The 27,974-nt window shown below is 44.8% G+C and overlaps 1 protein-coding gene across 3 annotated transcripts in view; it reads left to right on the forward strand.

Annotated features, from left to right (window-relative positions):
* ADCY9 (adenylate cyclase 9) overlaps window positions 1-27,974 on the forward strand; it is a 124,223-nt gene that overhangs the window by 8,038 nt on the left and 88,211 nt on the right. For 2 of the 3 annotated variants that reach the window (XM_080830154.1, XM_080830155.1), the window contains exon 3: window positions 1,216-2,951. In XM_080830154.1, coding sequence (XP_080686280.1) covers window positions 1,259-2,951 — 1,693 coding nt within the window. In that variant the 5' untranslated portion in view covers window positions 1,216-1,258. Of the gene's footprint in view, window positions 1-456; window positions 939-1,215; window positions 2,952-27,974 lie in introns of those variants that run through there. The other variant, XM_080830153.1, reaches the window with a different exon arrangement.

Here is a 27,974-nt window from a genome sequence, read left to right on the forward strand (position 1 = left end):
CTGCTCCTTAACTAGCAGGAGCCACTCGTTTTCCTCGAGCGGGTCTGGGGACCCGAGCCCGGAGGAAAACGGGTCTCGCAGAACCCCGTCGCCTCCGCAGTCCCCTCAGCCCCCGCACGTCCCGCAGCCCCGCAGTGCCTGCGGCTGGCCGCCCCAGCACCGCACCGCCCGGGGGCAGCGGGCGGAGGACTGAGGGCGGAGCCGCAGCGCGCCCGCCCCGCCCCCGCCCTGCAGCCGCGCCGGCCCGGCGCGCGCACCGTGCGCGTGCCCGGGGCCCCGGCGGCGGCGTGCGCGGGCCGCGCGTGCGCGCTGCGGCGGGGCGAGGGGCGGCGCGGGCGCGAGTCTGTCAGTGACAGCGGGAGGGGGAGGGGGCCGGAGATGGTGGCGGCGGCGGCGGCGGCGGCGGCGGCGGCTCTTCCGACATGAGGCAGCGGCAGCGGGAGGCACGGCGGCGGCCGCGGCCGCGGCGGCGTCGCTAGCTCGGGAGGCCGTCCCGGGCGTGGGCGGGCGGGCGTCCCGGGTCGGCGTCGCGGGAGCGGGCTCTGCGGCAGCGCCGCGCAGGGCGGCCGGCTGAGGGGCCCGCGCCCGCCGCGCCCTGCGCTCGGCGCCCGGCGTCTCCCGGGGCGCTGGGCATCCCCGCCCCGCTGGGTCGGCCCCGGAGGCCGGGAGCAGGCCCCGCTAGACGCGCCGCGCCGACGGGGGCGACCGCGGCGTCGCGGGCTCCTCAGACTCGCGCCGGCGCCGGGGCCTCGCTGCCGCTCCTCACAGCCGGCGCGCAGCCTCCCGCGGGGCCGCCGGCCTTTGACGCAGGGGAGGCGCCGCTCCGCGCGGCATGAGGGGCCCGCCGCCGCCGGCGGGAGAGCGGCGCGGGCGAGAGCGGCTGGCGGCGTGAGAGGGCTCGGCTGGACTTGCCCCCGCGGCCGCGGCGGCCGGAGCAGGCGAGTGCGCGGGGCGGGCGGCGCGGGGGGCCGTAGGGGCGCCGCCGCCTCGCCGGCGCGGGGCTGCCGGGTCCGTCCCGACTGCTGCGGGCGGCCCCGGGGCGGGACGGCGGAAGCCCGGCTTAGACGCTAGCCGCAGCTTTCGGGAGCGTGTGGTGCCTCCGCAAGTGGACCGCCCGGGTCGCCGCCGAGCACACCGGTGGAGCTCGTGGCCTTCAGGTGCGTGCGCCTGTGTGGGAATCGGTGCCCGTGTAACTCCGGTCGTCTTCGCCGGCAGGTACCAGAGCCCCCGGCCCGGAAGGTTCGGAGCGCTCGGCAACATGGCTTCCCCGCCCCACCAGCAGCTGCTGCCGCACCACAGCACCGAGGTGAGTTGTGACTCCAGCGGAGACAGCAACAGCGTGAGGGTCAAAATCAACCCCAAGCAGCTGTCCTCCAACAGCCACCCCAAGCACTGCAAGTACAGCATCTCCTCCAGCTGTAGCAGCTCTGGGGACTCGGGGGGCGTCCCCCGGAGAGTGGGCGCTGGAGGCCGCCTGCGCAGGCAGAAGAAGCTGCCCCAGCTGTTCGAGAGGGCCTCCAGCCGGTGGTGGGACCCCAAGTTCGACTCGGTGAACCTGGAGGAGGCTTGCATGGAGCGCTGCTTTCCGCAGACCCAGCGCCGCTTCCGGTATGCGCTCTTCTACATCGGCTTCGCCTGCCTGCTGTGGAGCATCTATTTTGGCGTCCACATGCGGTCCAGACTGATGGTCATGGTAGCCCCAGCTCTGTGCTTCCTCGTCGTGTGTGTGGGCTTTTTTCTGTTTACCTTCACCAAGCTGTATGCCCGGCATTACGTGTGGACCTCTCTGGTTCTCACCCTCCTGGTGTTCGCCCTGACCCTGGCCGCCCAGTTTCAGGTTTTGACGCCTCTCTCAGGACGTGTTGACAGCTCCAATCATACCCTCGCAGCCAAGCCCACAGACACTTGCTTATCTCAAGTGGGGAGCTTTTCCATGTGCATCGAAGTGCTCTTTTTGCTCTACACCGTCATGCACTTACCTTTGTACTTGAGCTTGTTTTTGGGAGTGGTCTATTCTGTTCTCTTTGAGACCTTTGGCTATCATTTCCGAGACAAAGACTGCTTTCCCCCACCTGGAGTGTGGGCGCCGCACTGGGAGCTGCTGAGCCGAGCCCTGCTCCACGTCTGCATTCACGCCATCGGGGTCCATCTATTTATCATGTCCCAGGTGAGATCTAGGAGCACCTTTCTCAAGGTGGGACAGTCAATTATGCATGGAAAGGATCTGGAAGTGGAAAAAGCCCTGAAAGAGAGGATGATTCATTCTGTGATGCCCAGGATCATAGCTGATGACCTCATGAAACAGGGGGATGAGGAGAGCGAGAATTCTGTCAAAAGGCACGCCACCTCCAGCCCCAAGAACAGGAAGAAAAAGTCTTCCATACAGAAAGCCCCCATAGCATTTCGCCCTTTCAAAATGCAGCAGATCGAAGAAGTCAGTATTCTATTTGCAGATATCGTGGGCTTCACCAAGATGAGTGCCAATAAGTCTGCTCATGCCCTGGTGGGTCTCCTCAATGATCTGTTCGGTCGCTTCGACCGGTTGTGTGAAGAGACCAAGTGTGAGAAAATCAGTACCCTGGGAGACTGCTACTATTGCGTGGCGGGGTGTCCAGAGCCCCGGGCTGACCATGCCTACTGCTGCATTGAGATGGGCTTGGGCATGATCAGAGCGATCGAGCAGTTCTGCCAGGAGAAGAAAGAGATGGTGAACATGCGCGTCGGCGTTCACACGGGGACCGTCCTCTGCGGCATCTTGGGCATGAGGAGGTTCAAATTCGATGTGTGGTCCAATGATGTGAACTTGGCCAATCTCATGGAGCAGCTGGGAGTGGCAGGCAAGGTTCACATTTCCGAGGCCACAGCAAAATACCTAGATGATCGGTACGAAATGGAAGATGGGAAAGTTACTGAACGCCTTGGCCAGAGCGTTGTTGCTGACCAGTTGAAAGGTATGTGTGTTTCTTTGCCTCGTCATCTCCCTCCCCAGTCCTGTTTGTGTTGAGGAAAATAAAACCCAAATAATCTTTTCCTAGTGTCAGTATCTGGAGGCAGATCAGTTGTCTCAGGACACCTCACCATGGGGGCATCTCAGGGCTGGTGAGACTTTGCCTCTGGTGAGTCAAATATCACAGATCTGTTCCCACTGTGACAGTGCTGACCTAGATGAGATCTTTAGGAGGAAGGAGATCTTTGGAAATGCGTATCCTGCCAGTCAGCTGTTACTGTTTCTGAAATTCTGGTGGCAGGTCTGATGAATGCATGGGGGGGGGGGCGGTGGTCAGAGCATGTCAGCAGGCAGAACTTTGAAGTACTTTAACAGATTGTCTTTGTGTTTCATTTAGTTGCCTCTAAATCCCATCAAAACTTTTCTCCATGCCTTTTTCCAGAACTGTGAAGAATAAAACCTTTCTCATCTTGAGGCCTCACTTTGCTGGAATAAGGAAGTTGCTTTAGCCCTGCAGAACTCTTGAGAATTAGATGGAATTATATACCCTCAATACATACTGCCTTTTCCTAGGTCTCTTTTTAAAAAATGCATTTTTAGCTTTCAACTTTCATTTTTATTGTGATATTTCTCTTACCATATAGACTGTAGCATTTTACAAATCTACCCAGAGCAGTGTTTAGACCCCCTATCCCCAAGCCCTTGGATTTGTATCTGGTCTCTTGTCTCCGTCTTAAGCTTTTACTGCTGTTCTTGATATCTTCACTGGGCTTCTTTTATTTTTCTTATTTTCACAAAGGACAAAAATTTCTGAGGCCTGGGAAGTGATGTATAAGTAAGGGGGACCAAAAGTAAGGATTCTAAATACCTAACCCCCATCCCACCCCTTTTTAAAAAAAAACAATCCTTATGTTTTACTAAAATCTTCTAGGTTGGGAAGGGAACATTTTGGAAGTATGTAGAGAAAATAATATTGATTCTTAAAAGTCAAAATTTGTAAAGCTTGTTGTGTTTTGTGGTGCTCATGCGTTGCATGATGACACAGTGAAAAGCTCCAGGAAAGAGTTTGTCGGGGGAAGGAACAGCTTAAGTCGGAGATGAGAGCAGTAATAGTCTCAGTCAGAGACAGTAAGTGGTTGAGTGTGGGGGCCTGAATAGGTTGTCAGGCTTGACATCATCCTATATGCTCAACTGGTATTTTATTTCTCTGCTTGTGATTAGAGTTCCCCATGTCATCTACTTTCTACTTGGTCATAGCACTTTATCCTTCTCCTGACTTTTCTTTATTAGTTTTGCTAGGAGTTGAAGAATTAGGGATGTAAGTAGAACACTGCTGATGCTTCCCTCTGTCTAGAGAGCTCTAAGAGATACGTGGAGGAGGTCAGAAACTACACCCTGCAGTTCACTTGAGAGGTTCTGCTGTGGCGATTGTCTTTCCCTGTAGGAGGGTGACTCTTGCTCTCAGAGTCGTCAGAGTCTACAGATGCCAGTGGCGTGTGGGGCGGATGTAATCCCTGCTTGACACTTTGGTATCTTTAAGATCTGAGTGTTGCAGGCCTTGTCCTCAGGGGTTGTGGGACAGATTCCAGAGAACGGAGCTGTGCTGTATGACATTATGACAAGGATAGCAGTTCTGTAAGTGGTAGTCTGAACAGTGTGTTTCTTGAATATCAAGAATGAAAACAGATGTAATCATTAAGTAGGTCTGGAAGTCGCCAAGTCTTTGACTCTTCTGCAGTACCCATTCTTGTTAATTTATGGGTATTTTATTTTCAACTTCAATTCAAGTCAAGGGTCTCAAAGACAGTGAAAAAATATGCTAGAAGGGGTCTATTGATTTTTTTAAACTTCAAATAGTGTACATTTGGTAAATTAACTTTTTCTTTAAATTTGTGTATGCTCTATATTGAAGGGGAAAGTTTTGCTAGATGGGAGGTAGGGAAAGGTGGAAGGCTTAACTAAAAGGGTGATATTTTTATATGGTATTCCCTCCTTTAAATGTTTCTCTGAGACCATGATTTTTGCTTTATTCAGCTCATTTTGAAAACCTTTGTGGACAGGACTCCGGTAATATAAGATGTCTACACAACTTCCTGCCTCTGTTTGAAACTGCCCAGTTCTGTTCTGTCATTGTCCAAATCCACTAAATTGAGAAGGTAGCACAGTTTGTAGAGAACCCTTTTTATACATGAGGTTAAGGTTATGTTTTTAAAATTTTCATACTTACCTGGAATGCCATGATCACGAAGGTAGTTTTCCCAGGGTGTGGCTTATCTGTTGTACTCCAGAGGTGCTGACCCCTGCGATTTCCCCAAATGTGGGAAACTTGACTTCATAATTGGGGGTAGTGGGGGACTGCATTTGCATTCTCCCCTGTTTTAAAAAAATAAGTAAGTAAAAACCCAAGATTTCTTTTAGCCCGTCTTGCGGTTTGTGGAGATACTTTCTCTCTACAATGTTGGGCATTAGCCTTTACCTCTCATCCCCTTTTCTGATAATGGGGTTAAAAATATCCAGTAGAGGACTCTGTAGATATGAGTACCAGTAGGCTGGGCACTCCAGAACTAGCCTGGCAGCATGGAAAGTAGCTCCTGCTCTGTGACTTATCTGGAAAAGTTTGTGGAAGGCTGGACTTCCATTATTCCTCACTCGTTGGAAATCTTCAGCATGTTCTTACCATGCGCCCCTCGCCGTGGATGAGCTCATGGAGTGCCGACAGTTCCTGACCTCAACAGGCTTACAGTTCTAACTGTGGTAGTGTGTGGGGAGAGTCAGGAACCCTGTATGGGGGCTACATACTGAGGTGGATCTTGAGACCTGGTGGTGGGTCTCCAGGTAGAGAAAAGAACATTCGGTACAGTGGGTGTAGCATGAGCCAAGGCTCAGGGTTGTGTTTCCCTGTGGGCTATAAGTACAGTACTCCATTAGGGCAAGGAAGGGTGTGGATCACACAGAAAGGAGTTTGTGTTCGATTCTGGACGTAATGGGGGAGCCGCCGATGGGCTTTAGGCAGGAGGCTTAGGTGATATAATTTGCAAATCTAGAAGGCTTACTTTTTCAGTTCTGGGGAATGTAGGTTGGAAGGGAATGAGATGGGAGATTAGAGAGTTGTTTCTGTAAATCCCAGGCAGGAGTGATGGCAGCCTTAGCCGGGGTGTTGACAGTGACAGCATACAGGAGCAGGACCAGGACGGACTGGGTAAGAAGTAGAGCCAGATTAAGCAGACAACTTGAGGGGTGAGAGGCTCGATTGTCTGAATGGGAGATGGCCTTTCAAGGTTTCTGGAGTTGACACTGGAGACAGTTTGCAGTCAAGAATGCGTGAGACCTTTGAAGTTTCTGTGGTACGAATGGAGAATGCAGAATCGAGTTGAAGAATATGAAACAGTCCAGGAGCCCCTGGCTTGTTCATTCATTCATTCAACAAGTAATTTATTTTGTGCCGGGCAGAGTTCTAGGTGCTGGGGATACAGCAGTGAACAAAACAGACAAAAATTCCTTCTCTCATGGCATGTCATTGTGCACTGAAATAAAGTTCTCAGACACCAATCTGAGCAGCCATGCAGGGCTGCCTCTCTGCAAGGGAGAGCAGCAGTGGTGTTCTGTTCTAATAGGGTAGTAAGACAGTAAAGTAAGTGAAATATAAAATTTCTTTTTTTTTTTAAAGATTTTATTTATTTATTTGACAGACAGAGATCACAAGTAGGCAGAGAGACAGGCAGAGAGAGAGGAGGAAGCAGGCTCCCTGCGGAGCGGAGAGCCCGATGCGGGGCCCGATCCCAGGACCCCGGGATCATGACCTGAGCTGAAGGCAGCGGCTTCAACCCCCTGAGCCACCCAGGCGCCCCTAAAATTTCTTTTGCATTAAGTTTTAAGGAGAAACAAAGCAAAAAGGAGGATATGGAGTGTGTGTGTGGGGTATACGTGTCTATGTGTGTTGGTGTGAAATTTTAGGTAGGGTGGTCAGACACTGAGGGAGAAGGTCGAAAGAATTTTCAGCACGAGGCTAGGACTTAGGAAATGATCCAAAAAGTAAGAGGCAATTATTATTAAAGATAGAGAGAAATAGTGTGATATGAGTGATGGGAAGAAGCATCTTTTTACACCATTTGGGACAAACCACTGGGCCCAAAAAGATACTGGCTGTTCTGCTCTGCCTTGGGCCATAAGCCAAAAAGGTGAGGAGGATTGTCTGGAACTGTTGTTTTTTTTTTTTTCCCTCTTTTCCCTCCTGTTATAGATAGGGTCACAAAGACAGAAGGTAAAACTGTCAGCAGATATCTATAAATGTCTTATTTTCCCCTCTGAAATATTAGGGAGCTGCAGCAGGGTGCGCAGTCATTCCAAATCGACAGCAACAACCATGTCTTTGTAAAGAGAATATCTGGTAGCCATTGCCAACCTTTTAGGCTCATGAGCAATGGGGGGAAAGATCTGCTGATGTGTGCTGGGCAGATCGTCACCCGCTGGCCACAGCAACCAAGACCTTCCCCAAATGCTAGTAGGTGGCTACTTAGAAGAGGTCCTTTCTGGCTCCCTTCTGGGGCCCTTCCTCAAACTGAAGGTGGGCTGAGGCACTCTGAGCGTTACCCTTGCCAGTGGCTGTCACAAACTGGGAATCTGGGCCCCCTCGTTCCCTGCCAGCTGGCAGCTAACAGCCCTACTCAAGTACCAGTTTTAGGTGCAGTTTGCTTGCTCAGATGCTCTCCTTGCTTCACCGGACAGTGTGAATAGCTTGTCCCCCCACCCGAGCATGTACTCTTGCCACTGGAGTGCTAGCCTGCAGCTGACAGCTCATTCCTTCCTCTATAGTCAGGTCGAGAGATTCTCTGCTTGCCTGCATCCTAGAGCGGGCTGTCTCATGCATGTTGAAACACAGCCTTGGATGGCAAGTGGCAGAGGCAAGATGAAGCAGAAAATTTGACTGACAACCGAGATTGGAGACGACAAGGAGCTGTGGAGCTGATGCTCACGAAGCCCCTGGTGACAATGTATTCCGGCTTCTTTAGGCCAAATTACATGCCTTCCAGCAAGAAGCACACAGGTGTTAATTTCAAGGACCAGCTTTTGAACAGAATTAGCCTTTAGCAAAGAAAGTTAAGGATATGGCTTGCTGAATGGCAGGTGGAATGAAGAAGGAAGGAGGGTAATCGTTTAGGTAGAATTAACAAAGAAAGGGAAAAATTAAAAAGAAGCAATCAGCATAAGTAAAGATATTTCAGGGACTAGTCAGCCTAGTTCCAGTAATGACTGTGTTTCTCCTTGCCAGTCAGTGTCACCTGTGTACTTTGCCGTAATAACCTTAAAAGAAAACATTGAATTTTCTCTCGTGTGTGCATGTGCCTAAATTTTCCTTTCTTTTATTTATTTATTTATTTATTTATTTGTCAGAGAGAGAGAGAGAGGGAGAGAGAGAGAGCGTGAGCACAGGCAGAGGCAGAGGGAGAAGCAGGCTCCCCGCCGAGCAAGGAGCCCGATGTGGGACTTGATCCCAGGACGCTGGGATCATGACCTGAGCCGAAGGCAGCTGCTTAACCAACTGAGCCACCCAGGCGTCCCTAAATTTTCCTTTCTTTGGTGATTTTGGTATTAGTATTTCTATTGGGATTCTTATAAGACGGTGGTTATTAATCACTCGAATGCCGGTCCCCTCGATGGGTGGTGATAGGCCGCTGCTGACCCCCAGGGGAGCGGCCGAGTGGCCTCTCCTCCCCATAGCTCTTGGCATCATTTGTACTTGCACAGGAGACCCCTAAAGACCTTTATTTCCCCAGCAGGAACTAGCATCCTTGGAGGGAATTTTATGAGGAGGGGAGAGTTTTTGAAACAGCAAGGGCACTGCCACATGAGGTCCAGAGCGTCCACACTGAGACGTTAGTGCAGGATGGTGGTGAGGTAACTTGAGTGCATCACAGGCTGGCGGGGGCTCCCCAGCACAGAGCAGCGCACCCAGGGCGGGGGCGGTCTTCCCTTAAGAGGGCTGGATGAGGCCGTGACGTTCATCCATCTGGCTCATGCCATGGTAGACTGCACCAGCCAAATTGACCCATGGCCAACCTTGGGTCAGGTTTGGCAAAACTGTACTTCATGAAACTCATGTGCTCTTGTTAATCGGGATTTTGTTGGCCCCCCCCCCCAAACCCCGCCCCCGCATCTGCGGCATTGCTCTTGTAAGAAAATGCCTGGAATGCCTGCTCTGCTGAGGTTGGGAGAGAGGCTCATTTCCTTAGAATAGGCTGGAAGGTCAAGCGCCCCAAAGACTGGTGATGGGAGTGGCAGTAGCAGAACCAGAAAGGAAGTGAGGGAGTGGAACAGCTTCAGGAGGGGGTGGGATTCTGGGACTGCTATGATCAGGAACAGCTGTGACCAACCAATGAGGCTTTGCATCAGCCTGTGGTTCTGTTCTTAAACTTTTTGGTCTCAGGACCCTTCTACACCCCCCAAAATTATTGGAGAAACTAAAGAGTTCTTGTTTATGTGCCTTATCAATATTTATCATATTAGGAATTGAAATAAACGGAGATGTTTAGGAGAATCTTCTCTTATAATTCATTTCAAAATAATAATAAATCCATTGTACCCACTGCATGTTAATATAAATAATATTTTTATACATGTAATTATTGTTAAAAATTGACATTTTTAATTTATTTTTTAAAAGATTTTATTTATTTATTTGACACACACAGAGAGATCACAAGCAGGCAGAGAGAGAGGGGGAAGCAGGCTTCCCGCTGAGCAGAGAGCCCGATGGGGGGCTGGATCCCAGGACCCCCGAGATCATGACCTGAGCCGAAGGCAGAGGCTTAACCCACTGAGCCACCAGACGCCCCCAAAATAGACATTTTTAAAAAAATTTTATTTTAGGGGCACCTGGGTGGCTCAGTCGTTAAACTTCTGCCTTGGGCTCAGGTCATAATCCCAGCGTCCTTGGATCAAGCCCCATATCGGGCTCAGCAGGGAGCCTGCTTCTCCCTCTCCAGCTTCCCCCTGCTTATGTTCCCTCTCTCCCTATTTCTCTCTGTCGTAAATAAATAAAATCTTTAAAAAAGTAATTTCAATATAGTTAACCTTCAGCATAATAATACTTTCAGGTGTACAGTATGGTGATTCAAAAATTTGTATTTTTAAAATCAGAGAAATTTGGTGAGAAGAGTTGTACCATTTTACATTTTGCCTTTACGTTTTCTCATTAATGTCCGGATTAATAAAAAGCTTCTGGATTTTTGAAAAAATTGCTAAAATACACAGTAAAGATTTATTGATTTAACCATTTTTGAGTGTATTAGCTGGAATTTTTTTTAAAGATTTTATTTATTTATTTGACAGACAGATCACAAGCAGGCAGAGAGGCAGGTATAGAGAGAGAGAGGAGGAAGCAGGCTCCCCACTGAGTAGAGAGCCTGATGGAGGGCTTGATCCCAGAAGCCTGGGATCATGACCTGAGCCGAAGGCAGAGGCTTTAATCCACTGTGCCACGCAGGCGCCCCTAGCTGGAATATTTTTAAAAAAGATTTTATTTATTTATTTGACAGAGATCATAAGTAGGTAGAGAGGCAGGCAGAGAGGGAGGGGGAAGCAGGCTCCCCGCTGAGCGGGGAGCCCGATGTGGGGCTCGATCCCAGGACCCTGAGATCATGACATGGGCCAAAGGCAGAGGCTTAACCCACTGAGCCAGCCAGGCGCCCCTTAGCTGGAATTTCTTAACTGCTTTAGCATTCAGTCTATTGCAGTATGTTGAAGAACTTGTAGAAATTCTGGCTTCACAGAGTTACCTAGTTCGGTAATGGAAGAACATTTGAATAGCTTTTTTAGGTAATTGTGGATATTTTTCTTTGATGGCTGCAGGAACACCAAGTAAGTGGTAGTTCCTTAAATGTTAGTTACAAAAGGGAATCTGAAATCCTATTAGTCAATTTTTTGGTATGCTGTTAAGACCACACTCCCCCTTTTAAAGTAGGCTTCCCACCCACTGTGGGACTTGAACTCACGACCCAGAGACTCAGAGTCTGAGACTGAGAGTCTCATGGTCTCCCCACTGAGCCAGCCAGGTGTCCTCAAACCCCATTTATTTTTGAATGAATCTTTACCCAGGTGTGATTTTGTAACATAATGCATTGGTCATTTGGAAAATATTGGTTTCCTGAGTTACGTAGATCTTCCAAATGTTGATAAAAGCCGTCTTTAAATACTGGGAAGATGTCGACTTCCCAGGGGCAGAAGTTTTATCATTCTTTTGAAAGTTTGAATTTTATCACTGGCAACAAATACTGTCAGTTGTTTCCCTTGAAGTGACAGACTCATTTTGTTCATTTTTCAGGAACAGTCTGCCAAATACGCCAGTGTGAGTGGCCACAGTTTGTAGGTCGAGCAGAGGTGATCTTCCATCCAAAAAGCTGCTAGTTCAGCTTGCAACCCAGACAACTGCGAGGGTGCTTTTCTCAACACCCTATGGGGGTAGTCTTCTATTTTAACACAGTCACTCACTCAAGCTTGAGATTTAACGCAATTATTCATTTTTACTGCATCATTAAAGGACTCCTTAGGTGAAACTGTTGTTTTTTTTTCCTTCTGTAAGCACGTGATAGTCAAGAACACACTGACAATTCGGGTGGTCTGGTGCCACCACCTTGATTGCTAGTGGGTTCAGCCACAGCTGCTTTTGCATCATCAGTGCTGATGCCGACACTGAAGACGGCAAATAGTGTCCTAGTGTTATGTTGAGAATAGTTTTAACCCCGCAGATGGACACCCTGCAGAGAGGTTTCAGGGACCCCTGGAGGTCTGCGGAAGTACTTTGGGAACTGCTTCCCTAAGCTGTAAGATAGGAAGCCTGAGGGTTTGTCTGTACTACCCACACACACACTCTCACATATCTGAAACCGCTCCAACTGGACGTGCAGTGGACGTGGTGCATTTGTTGTGGAAGCACCAAGCGGCTTTAGTTCATACCTTTATTTTTTTCTCAAAGAAATCCTTTATGCCTCTGCCAAAGTTTTGCTGGTGGTGTTTAAGGTTCACAATGAAACTATCAACTTTGGTTTTTTAACTTTTTTTGTAGGGCTTACCCTTTGGCAGTATAGTTTAGTAGATGAACATGGATTTTGGTTTCTGATACATTTGCATTCAGTTCTCGGTTGTGTAGTTTCTGGACGGGGAGCCTTGGGCAAGTATGTGGGGACTCTCCAATTTACAGGAGTGACAGTAGCTCTGTCCGAGGGTTATTGGGAGAATCGAGTGAGAGGATTGAAGGAAAGCACTTGGGGTAGTGACTCTCCCATGATTGATTTATTCGATTAATAATAACCAACTCTTTTGCCTGGTTGAGTCACATTTTGTACTGTACTCAAGGGTGTTTCTTTTTTCCTACACTCTGTTTGGTGCAGTCTTGTATAACTTGGTACTGAAACCCAAACCACACCAGGGACTGTGATTGTGTCAGTTTCTCGAATTAAAAAGGGCAAGTGTCCAAAATACAAAAGACTGATAGCCCTGGTTAAACTGTAGCTGCCAAGTTTGGCAACTTCTTAACTGAACACCCTGGGGAGCTCAGGCAGTATTGTTCTTGGGCTGCGTGTGGTCCCCAGAGCTTAGGGGTACTTAAGATGATTTGGCCCTTGATAATTGAGGAATTATGGGGAAATCTTCAGCATCGTGACTCTGGAGATCCTGGCTGAAGTTTGAACTAGAACAGTTATTCAGCTCTACCGCTTTCTACTATAAACTGCTCTATTTACTCAATAAATATCAAATGATTTCCTGCTATCTGTGAAGCCTGAATTAGGTTCTGGAGAAAGAGCCCTCTGCTCTCCTGGAGCATATACAGACTAGAAGGGGAAGTAGACATTAATCAAATTATCACCTGAACAAATACACACTAGACTTACTTATCGTATTACAAATGGGTCTGGGAGGTAGGGACACTTATCATTTCCATTTTATAGGCACGGGGACTGAAGCATAGAGAGGTGAAGTAACTCAGGGTGGCCACACAGCTAGAAAGAGCTGCTAAATGGTAGAGCCAGTATTTAGACCCAAAGGGGCTGTATTAGGAAACACTAGTGCCCACTTAGTAGAATTGCAGTGAGGATTAAAGGAGAAGATGATGTTAAGTACGTAGAAAAGTACTTGGCACCCAGTGACACTCAATAGAGATTAGATGCATTAGCTAGTGAAAGTGGGGACAGTTTTCTTTGCAGCACCAACAGCAGGAAAACAACCATACCTTTGTGTGATTCTTTCCAGTTCTCAGAGTGTTTGCATGCACGTTGTCAGCCCAGCTGTTGTGAAGTCTATGTGTGTGTTTAGAAGTTTGTGTTTTATTTGCTTGCTGCTTTCCCATTATAGGACTTTTTTTTTTTTTAAGAGTTTTGGTTTTTTTGGTGGTGGTGGGGGAACAGAAGGAGGTGGAGAGAGAAAATCATAAACAGGCTCCATGAGGCTTGATCCTATAACCCTGAGATCATGACCTGAACCAAAATCAAGAGTCGAATGCTTAACCGACTCAGCCACTCAGCTGCCCCCCAACCCCATTATAGGGTTTCCGGACTGAGTCGGTTTCTTAACATCTTCCAAAGGTGAGCAATGACTTTTTTTAAAGAATCTATGTAAATTTTTAGATTTTAGCTTATTTGATATATTTCACTCCGTTACAGAGATCACAATTTTTGATGCTCAAATTGTCCCATCTTGGGCCCATGGGAGCCCCCTTAGGTTGCCCCCAAGTCCTTTTCATACAATCCCAGAGTCTTTAATAGCTTTCTTATGCATTTAGTAATATTTTTAAGGAGTAGAGAAATAATAGTTAATTAAAATCTCATTACTTCTGTTTGTCTGATAGGTTTATTCTGAGAGACTGAACCAAAGTTTTCTCTCTCCTTTTTTGAAAAGAAAATTAATAGTACATGCATGTTTATTTGAAGAAATGGTGCTGCAGAAGAAACAGTTCGTGCTGCTTCAGGTTCTTTGGAAGCTTTAATTTGCATTCTTACAATTGAGAAGTACAGAGTAATGCAGCATTTCTTTGTACTCTAACCTCCTGCTAATGCCTGTCCAGGGACAGGTGCCTGTGCGTGTGGATAAGTGGAGACAAAGAAATGTAAAATGAAAGGAATCTTAAACCAAAATGTAGTCTGTTTGCAAACTGAAGAGTGCCCCCAGCCCAGCAAGCCCAATCCCCCAGCACCAGCTGTGGAAGGTTCCAGAAAGCCCAACTCCAGGAATTCTCTTCATGGGAACTTTATTCTGAATAGTACTTCCTGGAATTACTGCCCTGCCACTCCCCTTTCCCTCTTGCATAACGTGTATTTGACTGACTTTTTTTTTTTTTTTTAAAGATTATTTATTTATTTATTTGACAGACAGAGATCACAAGTAGGCAGAGAGGCAGGCAGAGAGAGGGGAAGGGAAGCAGGCTCCCTGCCAAGCAGAGAGCCCAACTCGGGGCTCTATCCCAGGACCCTGGGATCATGACCTGAGCCGAAAGCAGAGGCTTTAACCCACTGAGCCACCCAGGCGCCCCTGACTTACTTATTTTTGTTTATGGTCTTATTTCATCCCACTAGAATGTGTCTTAAGAGCAGGGATTTTCCCATGTTTTATTTTCTGCTGTATTCCTAGCACTGGGAACATAATTTGGCATATAGTAGATGCTCAATAATATTTGTTTTAGTGAATGAATGAATGAATGAATGAATATTCTAACTACTTACACTCTCCATATGGACGCTCTGTTTTGTGAGAAACCACACGCTGGTCATCTACACAGAACAAACTAGGAGGCAGACTGGAAGGCAATGACTGGTTTATAAGGAATGGTTGAGTGGTTTGTTAAAAAGAGGCTGTAGGTAGGGTCTTGCAAGGACCTAGGGAAGCAGGCAGAGAGAGAGCAGCCGATGCACAATGCCTGGGAATGTGACCTAGGACATTGGTGCAGGAGAGTGGGCAGTCTCAGGACTGAGGGGACGCTGCCAGTGAAGGCCCGCCAGGTGGCGGGGGGGTGGGCTGTAGGGCAGGAACTCAGGTCACTGAAACCCAAGTGTTTATTTTGGGCCCAGGAAATGTGGGCTTGAATGGCTTAGTTTAGGCAATCACTTTTAAGCTTTTTAAAATGGAGATTTCAAGAAGTGTATTTATCTTTAATAATACTGTAGCTCCTTATAATTCTTATTTGATTATCATTTATGCACATGAAAAACCAGCATATCCTTTTTTTGGCAAAGCTCTAGGATAGTCTTTGTGCATAATTTCCAGGATTTTTATGTAATGCTATTAAATTCATTTTTTTCCTTCCACAGAAAAATGTGCTACTGAAAGCAGCTTTTGAATCATTTATATTCATGTTTGAATTGTTTCGGAAATATTAACTTCAGCTTTTTGCCATTTAGTTTGTAGAGAGGAAGAAAACCCATATGCATGTGATTTATTTTCTTGTATATGGGATATTACAATACAATAAACCATTAAGGCTTTGACATTTTAAGTAAAAGAGTCTACTGCACATTGGTTCAGTGAGTTTTACTCTGCTAAGTGTTAATATTCCAAGTGTGGATTGCGTTGTATTCTGTAACTTCATACATGAGTTCTTTTCCCCCTGAGAAAATGCTGCTTATGGTTATTAATATTAATTTTTGTTTTGTGAATGAGCTGTCTAAAATTTGGGAGAATTAGCTTTTTATCTTAAGATGTTTTCTCCACTAACTAGTGAAACACTTTCTGGATCTCAGTTTCCTCTTATTTGTAAAGCATAAAGTTTGAACTAGACCCACCACTCTCCTATAAGAGCAGCCAAGTGTCTCACATGACTGGAAAATGGTATGCATTCTTTTTTTTTAAAAAGATTTTATTTATTTATTTGACACAGGGAGAGAGATCACAAGTAGGCATAGAAGCAGGCAGAGAGAGAGGGGCAAGCAGGCTCCCCGCTGAGCAGAGAGCCCGATGTGGGGCTCCATCCCAGGACCCTGAGATCATGACCTGAGCTGAAGGCAGAGAGGCTTAACCCACTGAACCATGCAGGCACCCTAGTATGCATTCTTAATACGAAGAAGTAGTTTCTTCTTCATCTGTCTCTTTAAACTGTGGGCCCTCATTTAGGCAGATCTAGAATATGGAAAGTCAGATTTACAGAACCGCTCAATTGTGGGGCAGGTATGGCATTCTTCACTTTCTACAGAGGATTCTTTACTTATAAATGAGTATACAGGAGTATAATTTACATGTTTTTTCTGGATCACATGTGTTACATAAAGCAGAGTATCATTAGAGGAACCCTGCTTGATTTTGAAAGTTTGAGGAACACTCTTGAAATGGCTTGGAGAAAATGTGAAGTGATTAAATTTTTAAAAATATGCTTTAATTCCTGTCTGAACATTATTTTGGAGAGAGATTGCAAGGTTAGTTGCCAGTACAATTAATTTCACTGTTTTGGCAAGTTTTTCCACTAGCAGAACAGAGCAAATATTGGATTTAATAATGTTCTTACTGATTATTCCATTAATAAAAGACTGGCTTGCTCTGGATGGTGAGTTCCTGGACCTGCTTACTGGCTACTTAGTGTACCAGAGTCCCATATATTTACTGTATATTTAGTGTGACTCTGGTAGTTCAAAAATTAATGTCCCTGGAAAATGTCTACCTTAGACCTTGCAGTTAGAAATTAGAGGTCACCTGTGATAAAATGAAACCCTTGGATTTAATTATAAAGGATTTATAAAAGATTTTGAATGGTCTTCTTATCCTGTCTTAAGAACAGCAAAGCAGCTCAGGGAGAGTAATATAATATTTGCTGTGATGTCCATGGCTGGTGAAACAAAGTGGGAAAGGAAAAACACTCTACTTTGTCCTCAAAGACAGTGTTGTCATTGGCTACATGTGTCATCTGACCTGAGAGAGAATTTCACCCCAACAAAGACCCACCTTGTGAAACTGTAGCTTCCCTTAGAGAAAGTGTTATTCACAGCCTGTTGGAGTCACATGTTTCCAGGACTGAAGTGACTGACTTAGTCTGTAAGTAACTGCAGAAGGTCAAAACTCTTACAACCACCATGCAGACAACATTTTTTTCTTTTTTTGTCTCTGACACACATTTCACAGCGAATTTCTCAGCTGGAATAATTTCATTAACTCTGTGTTCTTTCTGGCTCCTGAAAGGAAACCGTGATTCTGAACACTTTCAGAGTTGAGGATTCTCAGATACCGACTTTGTCTCTCTGCCATCTGACTGTTCACATGGAAATGTTTGGTTTCATGTCTGCAGTCATGATGTTACTTTATTTAGTTGCTATTAAATTTCCAATTCCATATACTCCCCTGGAGGTATTCCAGTTTGCACTAAGGTTTCTGTTTCTTTCAGCAGCATTGCTATGGTGTGTGGAACTTTCCCGAATGGGGAATGTGACCAAGTTTCTCAGACTGGATGATTTTCCATTCTTTTCATTTCTTTTTCCTTTTCCTTTCCTTTTCTTTTCTTCCTTTCTTTTTCTTTTCTCTTTCTTTCTTTCATTCTTTCTTTTAATAAAGGCTTTTTTTGGAGATATAATTTGCACATCATATAATTCATTCATTTAAAGCATGTAATTTGGTGATTCTTAGTATATTCACAGATCTGTGTGGCCATTAATACGAGCAATTTTAAAACCTTTTTAATCACCTTAAAAAGAAACCCTATACTCATTAGCAGTTTTTCCCCATTCCCCCTAAAACCTCCAGTCCCTGGCAACCACGAATCTACTTTCTGTCTCTATAGATTGGCCTGTTCTGTCCATTTCATAAGAATGGTGAAGAATAGTGCCCTAAAGTGTGCCGCTTTTTGGGTCTGGCTTCTTTCACTCGACATACTGTTTTCTGGGTTCTTTCACCTTGTAGTCAGTGCCTCATTCCCTTTTTATGGTCCTATAATATTCTATTGTATAGATTAAACATACTTTATTTGTCCATTTGTCGTTTGATGGAAAGCTCTTCTTTTTTGAAATCGGCAGTCAAGCTGATTGTTTGAAAGTAAGTTGAAAGGATTAAAAAAAAACCCTCTTATTATTTAATAATGTTGCTTGATTAGGGGCGCCTGGGTGGCTCAGTGGGTTAAAGCCTCTGCCTTTGGCTCAGGTCATGATCCCAGGGCCCTGGAATCGAGTCACTGCATCAGACTCTCTGCTCAGCAAGGGGCCTGCTTCCCCTTCCCCCTCTGCCTGCTTCTCTGCCTACTTGTGATTTCTCTCTCTGTCAAATAAATAAATAAAATCTAAAAAAAAAAAGTTTAAAAAATAATAATAACTATATTCCTTGATTAAAATTTAGCCACTTTGTTTTCACTGATGTTTACAGGTTTTCCCCAAAAGGCACAATTAAATGAAATTTTTTTTTTAAGATTTTATTTATTTATTTGACAGACAGAGATCACAAGCAGAGATCACAAGTAGGCAGAGAGGCAGGCACAGAGAGAGGGGGAAGCAGGCTCCCCGCTGAGTGGAGAGCCTGATTCGGGGCTCGATCCCAGGACCCTGGGATCATGACCGGAGCCGAAGGCAGAGGCCTTAACCCACTGAGCCACCCAGGCGCCCCTCAATTAAATGAAATTTGATACTGAATTGTACTTTAATATAAATGTTTTATGTAATCATTTTTTTTAAAAACACCTATCTTCTTTTCTAAGCTTGATCCAGGTTGATTAAATGTTAAATTCTCTGATCCTTTTTTTTTTTTTTTTTTTTTAGATTTTATTTATTTATTTGACAGACAGAGATCTCAAGTAGGCAGAGAGGCAGGCAGAGAGAGAGAGGAGGAAGCAGGCTCCCTGCCGAGCAGAGAGCCCGATGTGGGGCTCGATCCCAGGACCCTGAGATCACGACCTGAGCCGAAGGCAGAGGCTTAACCCACTGAGCCACCCAGGCGCCCCTCTCTGATCCTTTTCTTTTCTCCTATCCAGATCTCTAAAAGACAGCTGTAGGGGAAACATATGGTTGAATATGAAACCAGCCTCATTTAGTATGTTGTTAAATATAAATATCAGTTAAAGTAAGCCTTTCTGGATTTCTCAAGAGCTGAGGATTTTCCCCTTTATTCAAGCAGAGAGTTTCCTCTTTTAACCTGATTAAACGTTTGGTTTTATATATATATATTTTTAAGATTTTATTTATTCATTTGACAGAGAAGTCACAGGTAGGCAGAGAGGCAGGCAGAGAAAGAGGGGGAAGCAGGCTCCTTGCCGAGCAGAGAGCTGGATGTGGGGCTCAATCCCAGGACCCTGGGATCATGACCTGAGCTGAAGGCAGAGGCTTAACCCACTGAGACACCTAGGCGCCCCTTGGTTTTATATTTCTGAAATGTATATAACACTTTGTTACATTCATAAAAATGAAATATGTCAAATGAATTAATCTTCTCAGTGACTCAGTTATTTTTATTACCTGTTATTCAGCTTTTACTGATATAGCAGTTTCCCTCTAAGAACAGGAGTTTTTGCTTTACTTTAGATAAACTGAGTTTGCTCCGTTTTTCCAGTTCTTACATTTTGAAATAATTTTCCTCCTTTATCTCTTGCTACCAGTTTATATGGCTATTGGTATGCTCTTTTGTGTAACAACTTTGCTTCTGTTTTTACTTTATTCCGTAAAGAAACCCAAATAACCAAGCTTATTAACTCCACAGATAAAGTTTGATTAAAAGGATTAAGAATTAGGCCTCCTTGTAATTTTTTGGTTGTCAGCTATATTCTGAGTAAGTTGCTAGGTGCTGAGCTCAGAATGAGTAAGATGTTATGACAGTTATTTTTAGTGTATTTCTTAAAGGGGAGGAGAAAGGGAAATTTGAATCAAATTTGTGTCTTCATAAACAGAGCATGTTTTCTACAAGACCAAAGTAGATTTCTTTTGACTATGTGGAAATAGAAAATGAGAGTAACAGATTAGATGATGAATTAGTTAGAATTAATTAATAATTAACTCTATAACTAGTTACATTACAAAGCTAAAATGTGAATGTTAAGTAGGGAAGTACTGATGTTGAAATTTACCAGAATTTTGGGAAAGTACTTTGTAGGCTTTCCCAAGAAGTCTCTGGTAAGAATGACTGTATAGAGATTTTTGTGTGTTCTCTGATATACCTGCCAAGGCAGAATAGGCCATATTTCTTGTTCTTTGGCTTAAACTGAAGGTGTGGACTTTCATCCCAGAAATTTAGTAATTTGGCATTCAGCAATGCTAGTTAGTTGTTTTGCTTATTTTGGGGAGGTTTGTTCTTCCTGAAGGGGCCGGCTGGGTGCCAGACTGTCCAGTGGGTGCTCCACCTGGTGTGTGCTCTGTCCCCCACTCCACAGGTTACGCGGGCATGCCTGCCAAGTTTGCTAACGCATCGGCCCACCAATTTGGTCAGGCTCTTTTTTTAGATTAAAAAATTAAAGTAGATTTGGGTTGCCTGGGTGGCTCGGTCAGCTAAGCATCCGGCTCTGGATCTCAGCTCATGGTTGTGAGTTCAAGCCTCATATTTAAAAAAAGAAAAAAAATTAAAGTACATTCGATTCTTAGGGGTATGGATTCTTAGCTCTTAATTTTTAAAGTAATTAATGTGTGATTACTTAATAAATGGCAGTCTGCTTATTGGTTTTCTCTCTGGGAGAGCAGATCGCCTAACTTGAAGGGTTTTGGTAGGGATTAAATGAGATCATGCACGTAACAGCACCTGGCACATGGTAGATGTTTGGCATTTGGTTTTCGCCCTACTCCCCCGACCCAAACCTGTTTTCATAGCATTGAAACCCCTGTAATAGACGTTATCCCATAAGCAGCTATGAGAATCGGGGGACACAGTGGGAGCATGAGCCGGGCAATGCGGAAACCTCAAGCCTAGAGGCAGGAAGCTCTGTGCCCCCACTGTGTCTCCGGGAAGACGTCAGCTGCAGGCTTCCTTCACAGTCAGAGAGAACTCATCTTCGGTATTCACCTGCTGTTCCTGTGTGCCTCACGGAGCCCTGAGCTTTGCCTCCCCCAGGCCATGGTGCAAAGCACAGCGTGATCCCGGTAAGGGAGAACATAAAAACAGACCAGAAACTGCACACAGTGTCCTGTGAGTGGTGGGGCTGCACAGGACAATAAAGCTGGGTGAGAACAGCGTCAAGGATACGAGTGACTTTATATCTGGTGGGCGAAAGGTACATTCAACTCTCTGAGTAGTTGTGAGTTAATGTTATGGCTGATTCAAGACCATGAATACACTGCTTGAATTTCCTCTTCCTGCCTTCTATACATAAAGAAAAATGTATATTCACATTAGATATTTAGTTCAGGCTTCTCCACGGGGAAGCATGAGCTCCTTGTCCAGTGCCTGGACTCTGAGGGGCGGGGGGTGACATTTCTTAGGTTAGTCTTTGTTAAGATTGTCTGAAAAATCCTCGGATGGGGGACTCAGGATTTATCGAAACCTACTTTGCCTCTCCGTCTAAACTGCAGGCCTGGTGGTGCTGTATTGACTGCCTTCATAAACTTTCTTTGACCCTGGCCACAGGTGGGCTTCTTGTGCCATATCTAGGACTTTCTAAAACCTCATATTCTGCCACTTCCCTCCCGCTCCCACCCTTGCTGTTATCCTGCAGTTTCCTGATACTCTGTTAACTTCTTTTAAATTGGCATGAAATTTATATAACGTAAAATTAATAATTCAGTGGCATTTAGTAAATTCGCAGTGTTGCACAACCATCAATTCTGATTCTAAAACATTTTCATCACCCCAAAAAGAAGACCCTGTGTCCATTAGCAGTCACTCCCCATCCCTCTATCCTCCCAGCACCTGAGAACCACAAGTCTCCTGTCTGTCTCTATGCATTTTCCTCTGCTTGATACTTCATATGAATGAATCATACAGTGTGTCTGGCCTCTTTTACTTAGGATCATGTTTTCAGGGTGTATCCACATAGCAGTGTGTACTGGGACTTCCTTCTTTTTTGTAGCTGAAAAACATTCCATTACATGGATAGACCACATTTTGTTTATGCATTCATCCAGTGATAGACATTTGGGCTGTTATCACCTTTTGACTGTTGTAAATAGTTCTGCTCTGAACATTCATGTACATGGTTTTTTTTTCCCCCGAGTACGTGTTTTTAATTCTCTTGGGTATATGCCTAGGATCGGAATTGGTGGGCCTTATGGTAACTGTATGTTTGTCTTTTTGACAAAACTCTACCACTTTTTAAAATGAGAAACTCAAAACTTATAAGAAGAACCCTGTAAAAAGCCACATTTAGCCCTCGGATATTTTCAAAAACATCTTCCAAGTTGAGAGTCAAGCTGGTAATAGGTAATGCTATGAATTATGTATCTCGATTGAAATAATGACGTTGTTCACTGTAACTTGCAGTGGTGTTGTGGTTAAGATAAAATTAGAATGTAGATATAACGTGTTTAGAGACCTTTTCTTACTGATAAACATATGGATTTTGGCTGTCCCCTTCAGGCTGGCATTGGATTTGGCAACTTGGGAATTGTGTGTTAGATAAACAGTTGGTATCTAGGGCAAGCTTTAAAAAAAATGGTACTATTTAAATATTGACCAAAAAAACAAAAACAAACAAACAAACAAAAAACAACCCACCCAAAACAACTCTAGGAACTTTCTTGTTCAAATGAATTTCAAACTCTGTAAATACAGCGTGGTAAAATTAGTCTTCCCCTCCGGTTTCTTTGGGGTCGAATAAGCCCATGGGCCTCTTGTGCCCGTCTGAGACACACTCCGCTTGTTAGCTATCCTTAGAACGCGGGGATGTGGGATACTGTCCACAGCCAGCAGTGTTCCCACAATGCGGCCTTAATATAGAACATTTTTCTAAAAAAACATTGGCCACTGAAAGAGCTCAACTCCCAAACATGGTCATCAGTTCATAGTTCATTTTTATTTGTTTTTATGTAGTTAAAACAAGAAAGAGTATGTAAACTTGTCAGTGTTACCAAGTGTCAGTACTTTTTAGGGTAGAAGAGGAGAAAAGTTGAGTTTCTAATCAGAAAAACAGTATTCCTTCTTTAGGGCAAAGGGAAGGCAGGGTCCTTCTGTGGCTAGAGGGGTGAGTTTGGAGGTCATCTAGGCTCCATCCTGCTGTTTGCTAAGGAGGTGGGGCGGGTGGGAAATTTTCATGGGTGCCAAGGGGCCTGTTTTAAAGCCAACGTCAGCCCTCCCCTCCAGGGAGTGGTGTGCTCCCCTGTTGTGTTTATTGGTCCTCCTGAAATGTTTCCCTCCTGGGGCAGTTTGGGGTGTCCCATTGGACAGCTGGATTATGATTGCCGCCAGTGGATGATTCCTCAAAACTATTAGGCAGTCTTCAGGCCAGTGGAGTCCCAGCAGGTGCTCTTTGCCTTTCATTAGGATGTTATTCAAGTCTGTCGGAGGCACATAAAACTCTTCTGATTAAGTCGGGGTAGCTTCTCCAGGGGACAAAAGGAGCACAGTGTGTATGTCAGGAGCCCATTAGAGAGGAAACTGGCCCTTGAAAAGTGCCCTGTGACTCTGCTGTTGGGTTTCTTTCTCTGTCTTTTTAAAAAAGATTTTATTTATTCATTTGAGAGAGAGAGAGAGAGAGTGAGCATGCATAGGAGCATGGGGAGGGGAGGGGCAGAGGGAGAAGCTGACTCGATGCTAGCATATATTCATTGAACAAGGTTTTCAAGTACCTACTGGAGATGGAGGATATGAGGACAAGCAATCTATAGTCCTTGTCTTAGAAATCTCCCAGCTATCCCTGTCATGCTGGTGGAAATGCAGAGCGGAGTGCCTGCAGGCTGTGGGAAAAAGCATGGCGGCTCCTTAAAACATCAAACTCAACGTTTCCGAGTGACCCAGCAGTTTCACTCCCAGGTGTATGTCTGAGAGAATGGAAGACAGGGGTCCCTGCAAAAACTGTGCATGAATGCTCACAGCAGCATCTTTCATAATAGCCCAACAGTGGAAACAACCCAAATGTCCATCCAGTGCTGAACAGATAAACAAAATGTGGTCTGTCTGTACAGTGGAATATTGTTCAGCCTTAAAAAGGAAGGAAGTACTGATTCATGCTCTAACCCGAGTGAACCTTGAAAACTGAAGTGAAAGAAGCCGGACACAAAAGGCCACACATGTAATGATTCTGTTTAAAGTGTCCAGAGCAGGTAAATTCATAGCAACAGAAAGGAAATTAGGGGTTGTCTAGGGCTGGAGGGTTTGAGGGACCTGGAGAGTGAGTGCTACTGGGCCTGGGGTTTCTTTTGAGGTGATAAAAATGCTCTGAAAGTGACCGTGGTGATGGTTATACAGCTCATCTCTGAATGTCCTGAGCAGTCACTGAACCATATAGTATAAATGGATGAACTGAACGGGATGTGAGTTATAGCTCAGTATTCAGAGTTGTACACATTTCGGAGGACTGATTTGAGCTAATCGTGGGACTGACTAGGTATCAGTGTGTTTGTTTATTTTGGGGGAGATGCTGTGCTTTTCCAGTGGCTAGAATATTCATGTCTACTGCCTGGGGCATTTCCTCTGAGATACATGGGAGGGCCTGAATGATAGTAACAAGGCTGCCTAACGGGTGAAGTATTTGAGCAAAGGATCTTGAAGGTATTTTATTTTGCAAAGGGAAATCATAGCGAGTACATCTTACCAGGGACTGGAGTACTTAAGTCTACCAGATTGAGTGCCTTCCCTGAACTGTGAAAGCTCTGTCAAAGCTCTTACCTTGTGCTTTCCTTAAAGCAGGTAAATTGTTGCAGAACAAGTGTATGAAACAAAACTTTACCATAAGACGGAAAACTCCATGTTTTATAAGAAATGCAAACTTATGTAAAAATGCTTACAAATAAAGCCAAGATGGTTTCAAATTAATAGTGTAAAAGTTAATGAAGACCTAACTAAAAGCAGCTTAAGAAAAAAAGAAGGAATGCATTATCTCGTGTAACAAGAAGCATGTAAGTTCCAGGGTTGATTTAGTCAGAGTGTTGATTGACATTTTCAAGGATCCAGGTGCTTTCTGCCTCTGCTCTCTGCCATTCTTGCTGTGTGGGAGATGCCTTACCTCATGGACAAGGTGCCGCAGCCGTTCCGGGGGACGCAGTAACATCTAGTGAGGAGGAGGGCCTTTTCCTCTCATGCGTGTCTTATTTTATGTGCCACGGGCCTTGTCCTTACCCGTCCCTGGCAAGGGGAGTGAGACCCCAGCAGCCTGGACTTACCCAGCTCCGTCCTTTGGGACCAGGCAGATGTCATGGGGGTCTCCTTCCTGAACAGGTGGAAGGAAGATCCCCCAAAGAGAATCGGGCCGCTGGCAGAGGAAGGGTGGCGGTGATGGCACGTGCATGGAGGAGGGAAGTAGTCCGTAGGGAGGCAAAGCGTTAAAGCTATGACTTTAGTTAAAACATACAGTGTTTTTAAAATGAAAATTTAGTTGCTTGTTCTTAGGGGAAGCTTGTGAAGTTGGATCATGCCCTCCAGTCAACATTTGCATTTCTCTTCCTGGTTCTCTGAGATGGTCCCTGTCCCTCACCCTCGTGTAGTGGTTCTTTCCCCCTAGAATCTACACACCTCCCAGATGAGTTTGCTCAAAGAATACTGCTTTTCTGCAGCCCTTCCCTCTCCTCAGCCTCCAGAGTCCGATGACTTGTGCCCCTTCCTCCATTCCATTAGCTCTTACCTACCCAGCCCTGCAGACACAACCGTCCTCCTCCCACTCTGGACTGGGGATTCACTGCAGGTGCTCTCATGTCAACCTCGTGGGTGTGAGTGAATGAAAAGAAGACATTGATGTGGTGGGAGGTAAAGCACTCTTGAAGGTTTTTGAGTGGTGAATGTCATTTGAGCTATGAATGTCAAGATGAATGTGGTTTTAACATGTTTTAAAGATTTATTTCTTAATATCACCTGTTAAGTGTCTTAGATTTCACTTCTGTGTCTTTTTAAAAAACCATATAACTTTTGTCTGGAGCTCTGAGAAGTACTGGCCGTCCTGCAGGGATGATGGAGTGTCTATAGTGGGGCCGCTCTTCTGGGGTTGGGGAGCATCCCTGGTTCTGTGGATGGCAGTGGGAGGAGGAGGGGGGCTTTTGTGGTCTGGCAAGAGCTGTTTACAACACTTTCTTTAATGTTAAGTGAATAGAGTCCTCAAATACTCTATAATTATTGGTCCTGATTCGTATTCCATGAGAGAAAATATGTGAAGTGCCCATGGTTCCTGGAATATAAACATGCAGTGAAAGTATTTTCTCTTCTCGAGTCTCCTGTCCCTACCCTAGGCTGTTCCATCGACATACATTAGCACGCCTGTCTTCCTTTTCCATAAAGCACAGGCCTATAAATATTTCTCAGTTTAAAAATAACGTTTTCCCCACCGTGAGTCAAGGTTCAGTTCGTGTCTATCTAATTTTAGTTCCTTGTTTTTATGCACTTGAAAATGTTTTCCTTAACCAGAAAATAGAGAAAAGCACGCACAGAAAGAGATGAAGGAAACTTTTGGCTACATTTCCTTGCAGTATAGACACTCCTACCTGAAATTTTCTTCTTTTTAGAACAGGTTATTGAAAAAACAAACTTGTAAATAAGAGTTTAGAGAAGACAGGAGGGGAACAGATTGCTGTCTATGGGCCATTTGTTTCTATGTGGAATGTTTTTGGGCAGTGATGTTAGAGACCTATAGAGTGCTGAGTGGTTCTGGAAAGTGTGAATTTTTTTATTGCCTCTGGTAAGGTAATTTCATATGAATAAATAATGAAAAGGTAAAAAATAATTATATGAAACCTGATGCCTTAATTGACCTCTCTTTTTAGGACTATAACTTCATATTCTTAAGGACAGACAGTTATTTTTTTCTTGGTTAAAATTGATATCAATCAAGTGGTGTTTTCATTTTCTGTTACTGTTTTCTGTTCATTTTCTGAGCATTTCCATATTTCACATATTTTTATTTGTAAGGAGAATGTAATATTTCTTGGAATAAATGACCATCATTTGTTTAACCTTTTCCTGTTTGACCTTTTAGATTGTTCCAAGATTTTTCCCCCTTGTAAATATTGCCCCTTTAGGGAATGTGTGCCTTTAAGGAAAGAAAAAAAAAAGGATTTATTTACTTCTTTGAGACGGGGGAGGGACAGAGGAAGAGGTAGAGAGAGAGTCCCAAGCAGATGCCATGCCTGGCCCAGAACCCTACTCGGGGCTTGATCTTACAATCCTGAGATCATGACCTGAGCTGAAATCAAGAGTTGGACACAACTGACTAAGCCACTCAGGTGCCCAGGAACATGTGCCTTTTGAAGACTTAGTTTTAAACAGATGACAAGGTGGGTGGGCACCTTCTTTTTATTTTCTATTACGAAATTGGACTATGTTTGTGATCTCACGTTCAGAAAAGAGAGATGAGGAAAAGGAAGACAAAAAACAAAATAAACTCTTTCCACCCAGAGATAGCCACTGGGACGTTTTGATACAAGCCTGTTAGACTTTTTCAATGCAGATGTACATATCAATAATGATCTCTTAACACAGAGGTGTTCTGTTAAACATAGTGTCTGATAACCACCATCTTTACCTAATAGATCATTAACATCTTTCTACTGTTCATCTATATATACCTCTGTATCATCCTCATTTTAAATGATTGTGATGTTTTGTTATATGGGTGTGTGTTGGAAATTTAGATTGTTTCCAGTTTGGGATTACTGTGTATCATGATGCTAGGATGTACATTTCCTAGACATCCTCAAACTGGGTGGCATCACATGGTTCCATGTGTGTCATAATTTCATTGGCAGTACTTTCTCTCATTTCCTTATAGACCAAAAAACAGTGATGCATCTTACAAGTGGCATCCTGGATTTGATGGAAGATAGTACTGTAAATTATGGCAATGTGACAGACGTTCTTCCTGGGAATTGTCTTTGCTCACAGGAATTACTAGACAAGCTGAACCCTTTTTTCATACATGTGTTGGTGTCATTGTTTCTTCTTTCATGAGTTGGCTGTGAATCAGTAGATGGCTGTTGTCTTTTCCTTATTAATTTGAAAAATTAAGTTAATTTTATCTTTC

Source organism: Martes martes (assembly GCF_963455335.1).
Source record: "Martes martes genome assembly, chromosome: 18".
Classification (NCBI taxonomy): Eukaryota; Metazoa; Chordata; class Mammalia; order Carnivora; family Mustelidae; genus Martes; species Martes martes.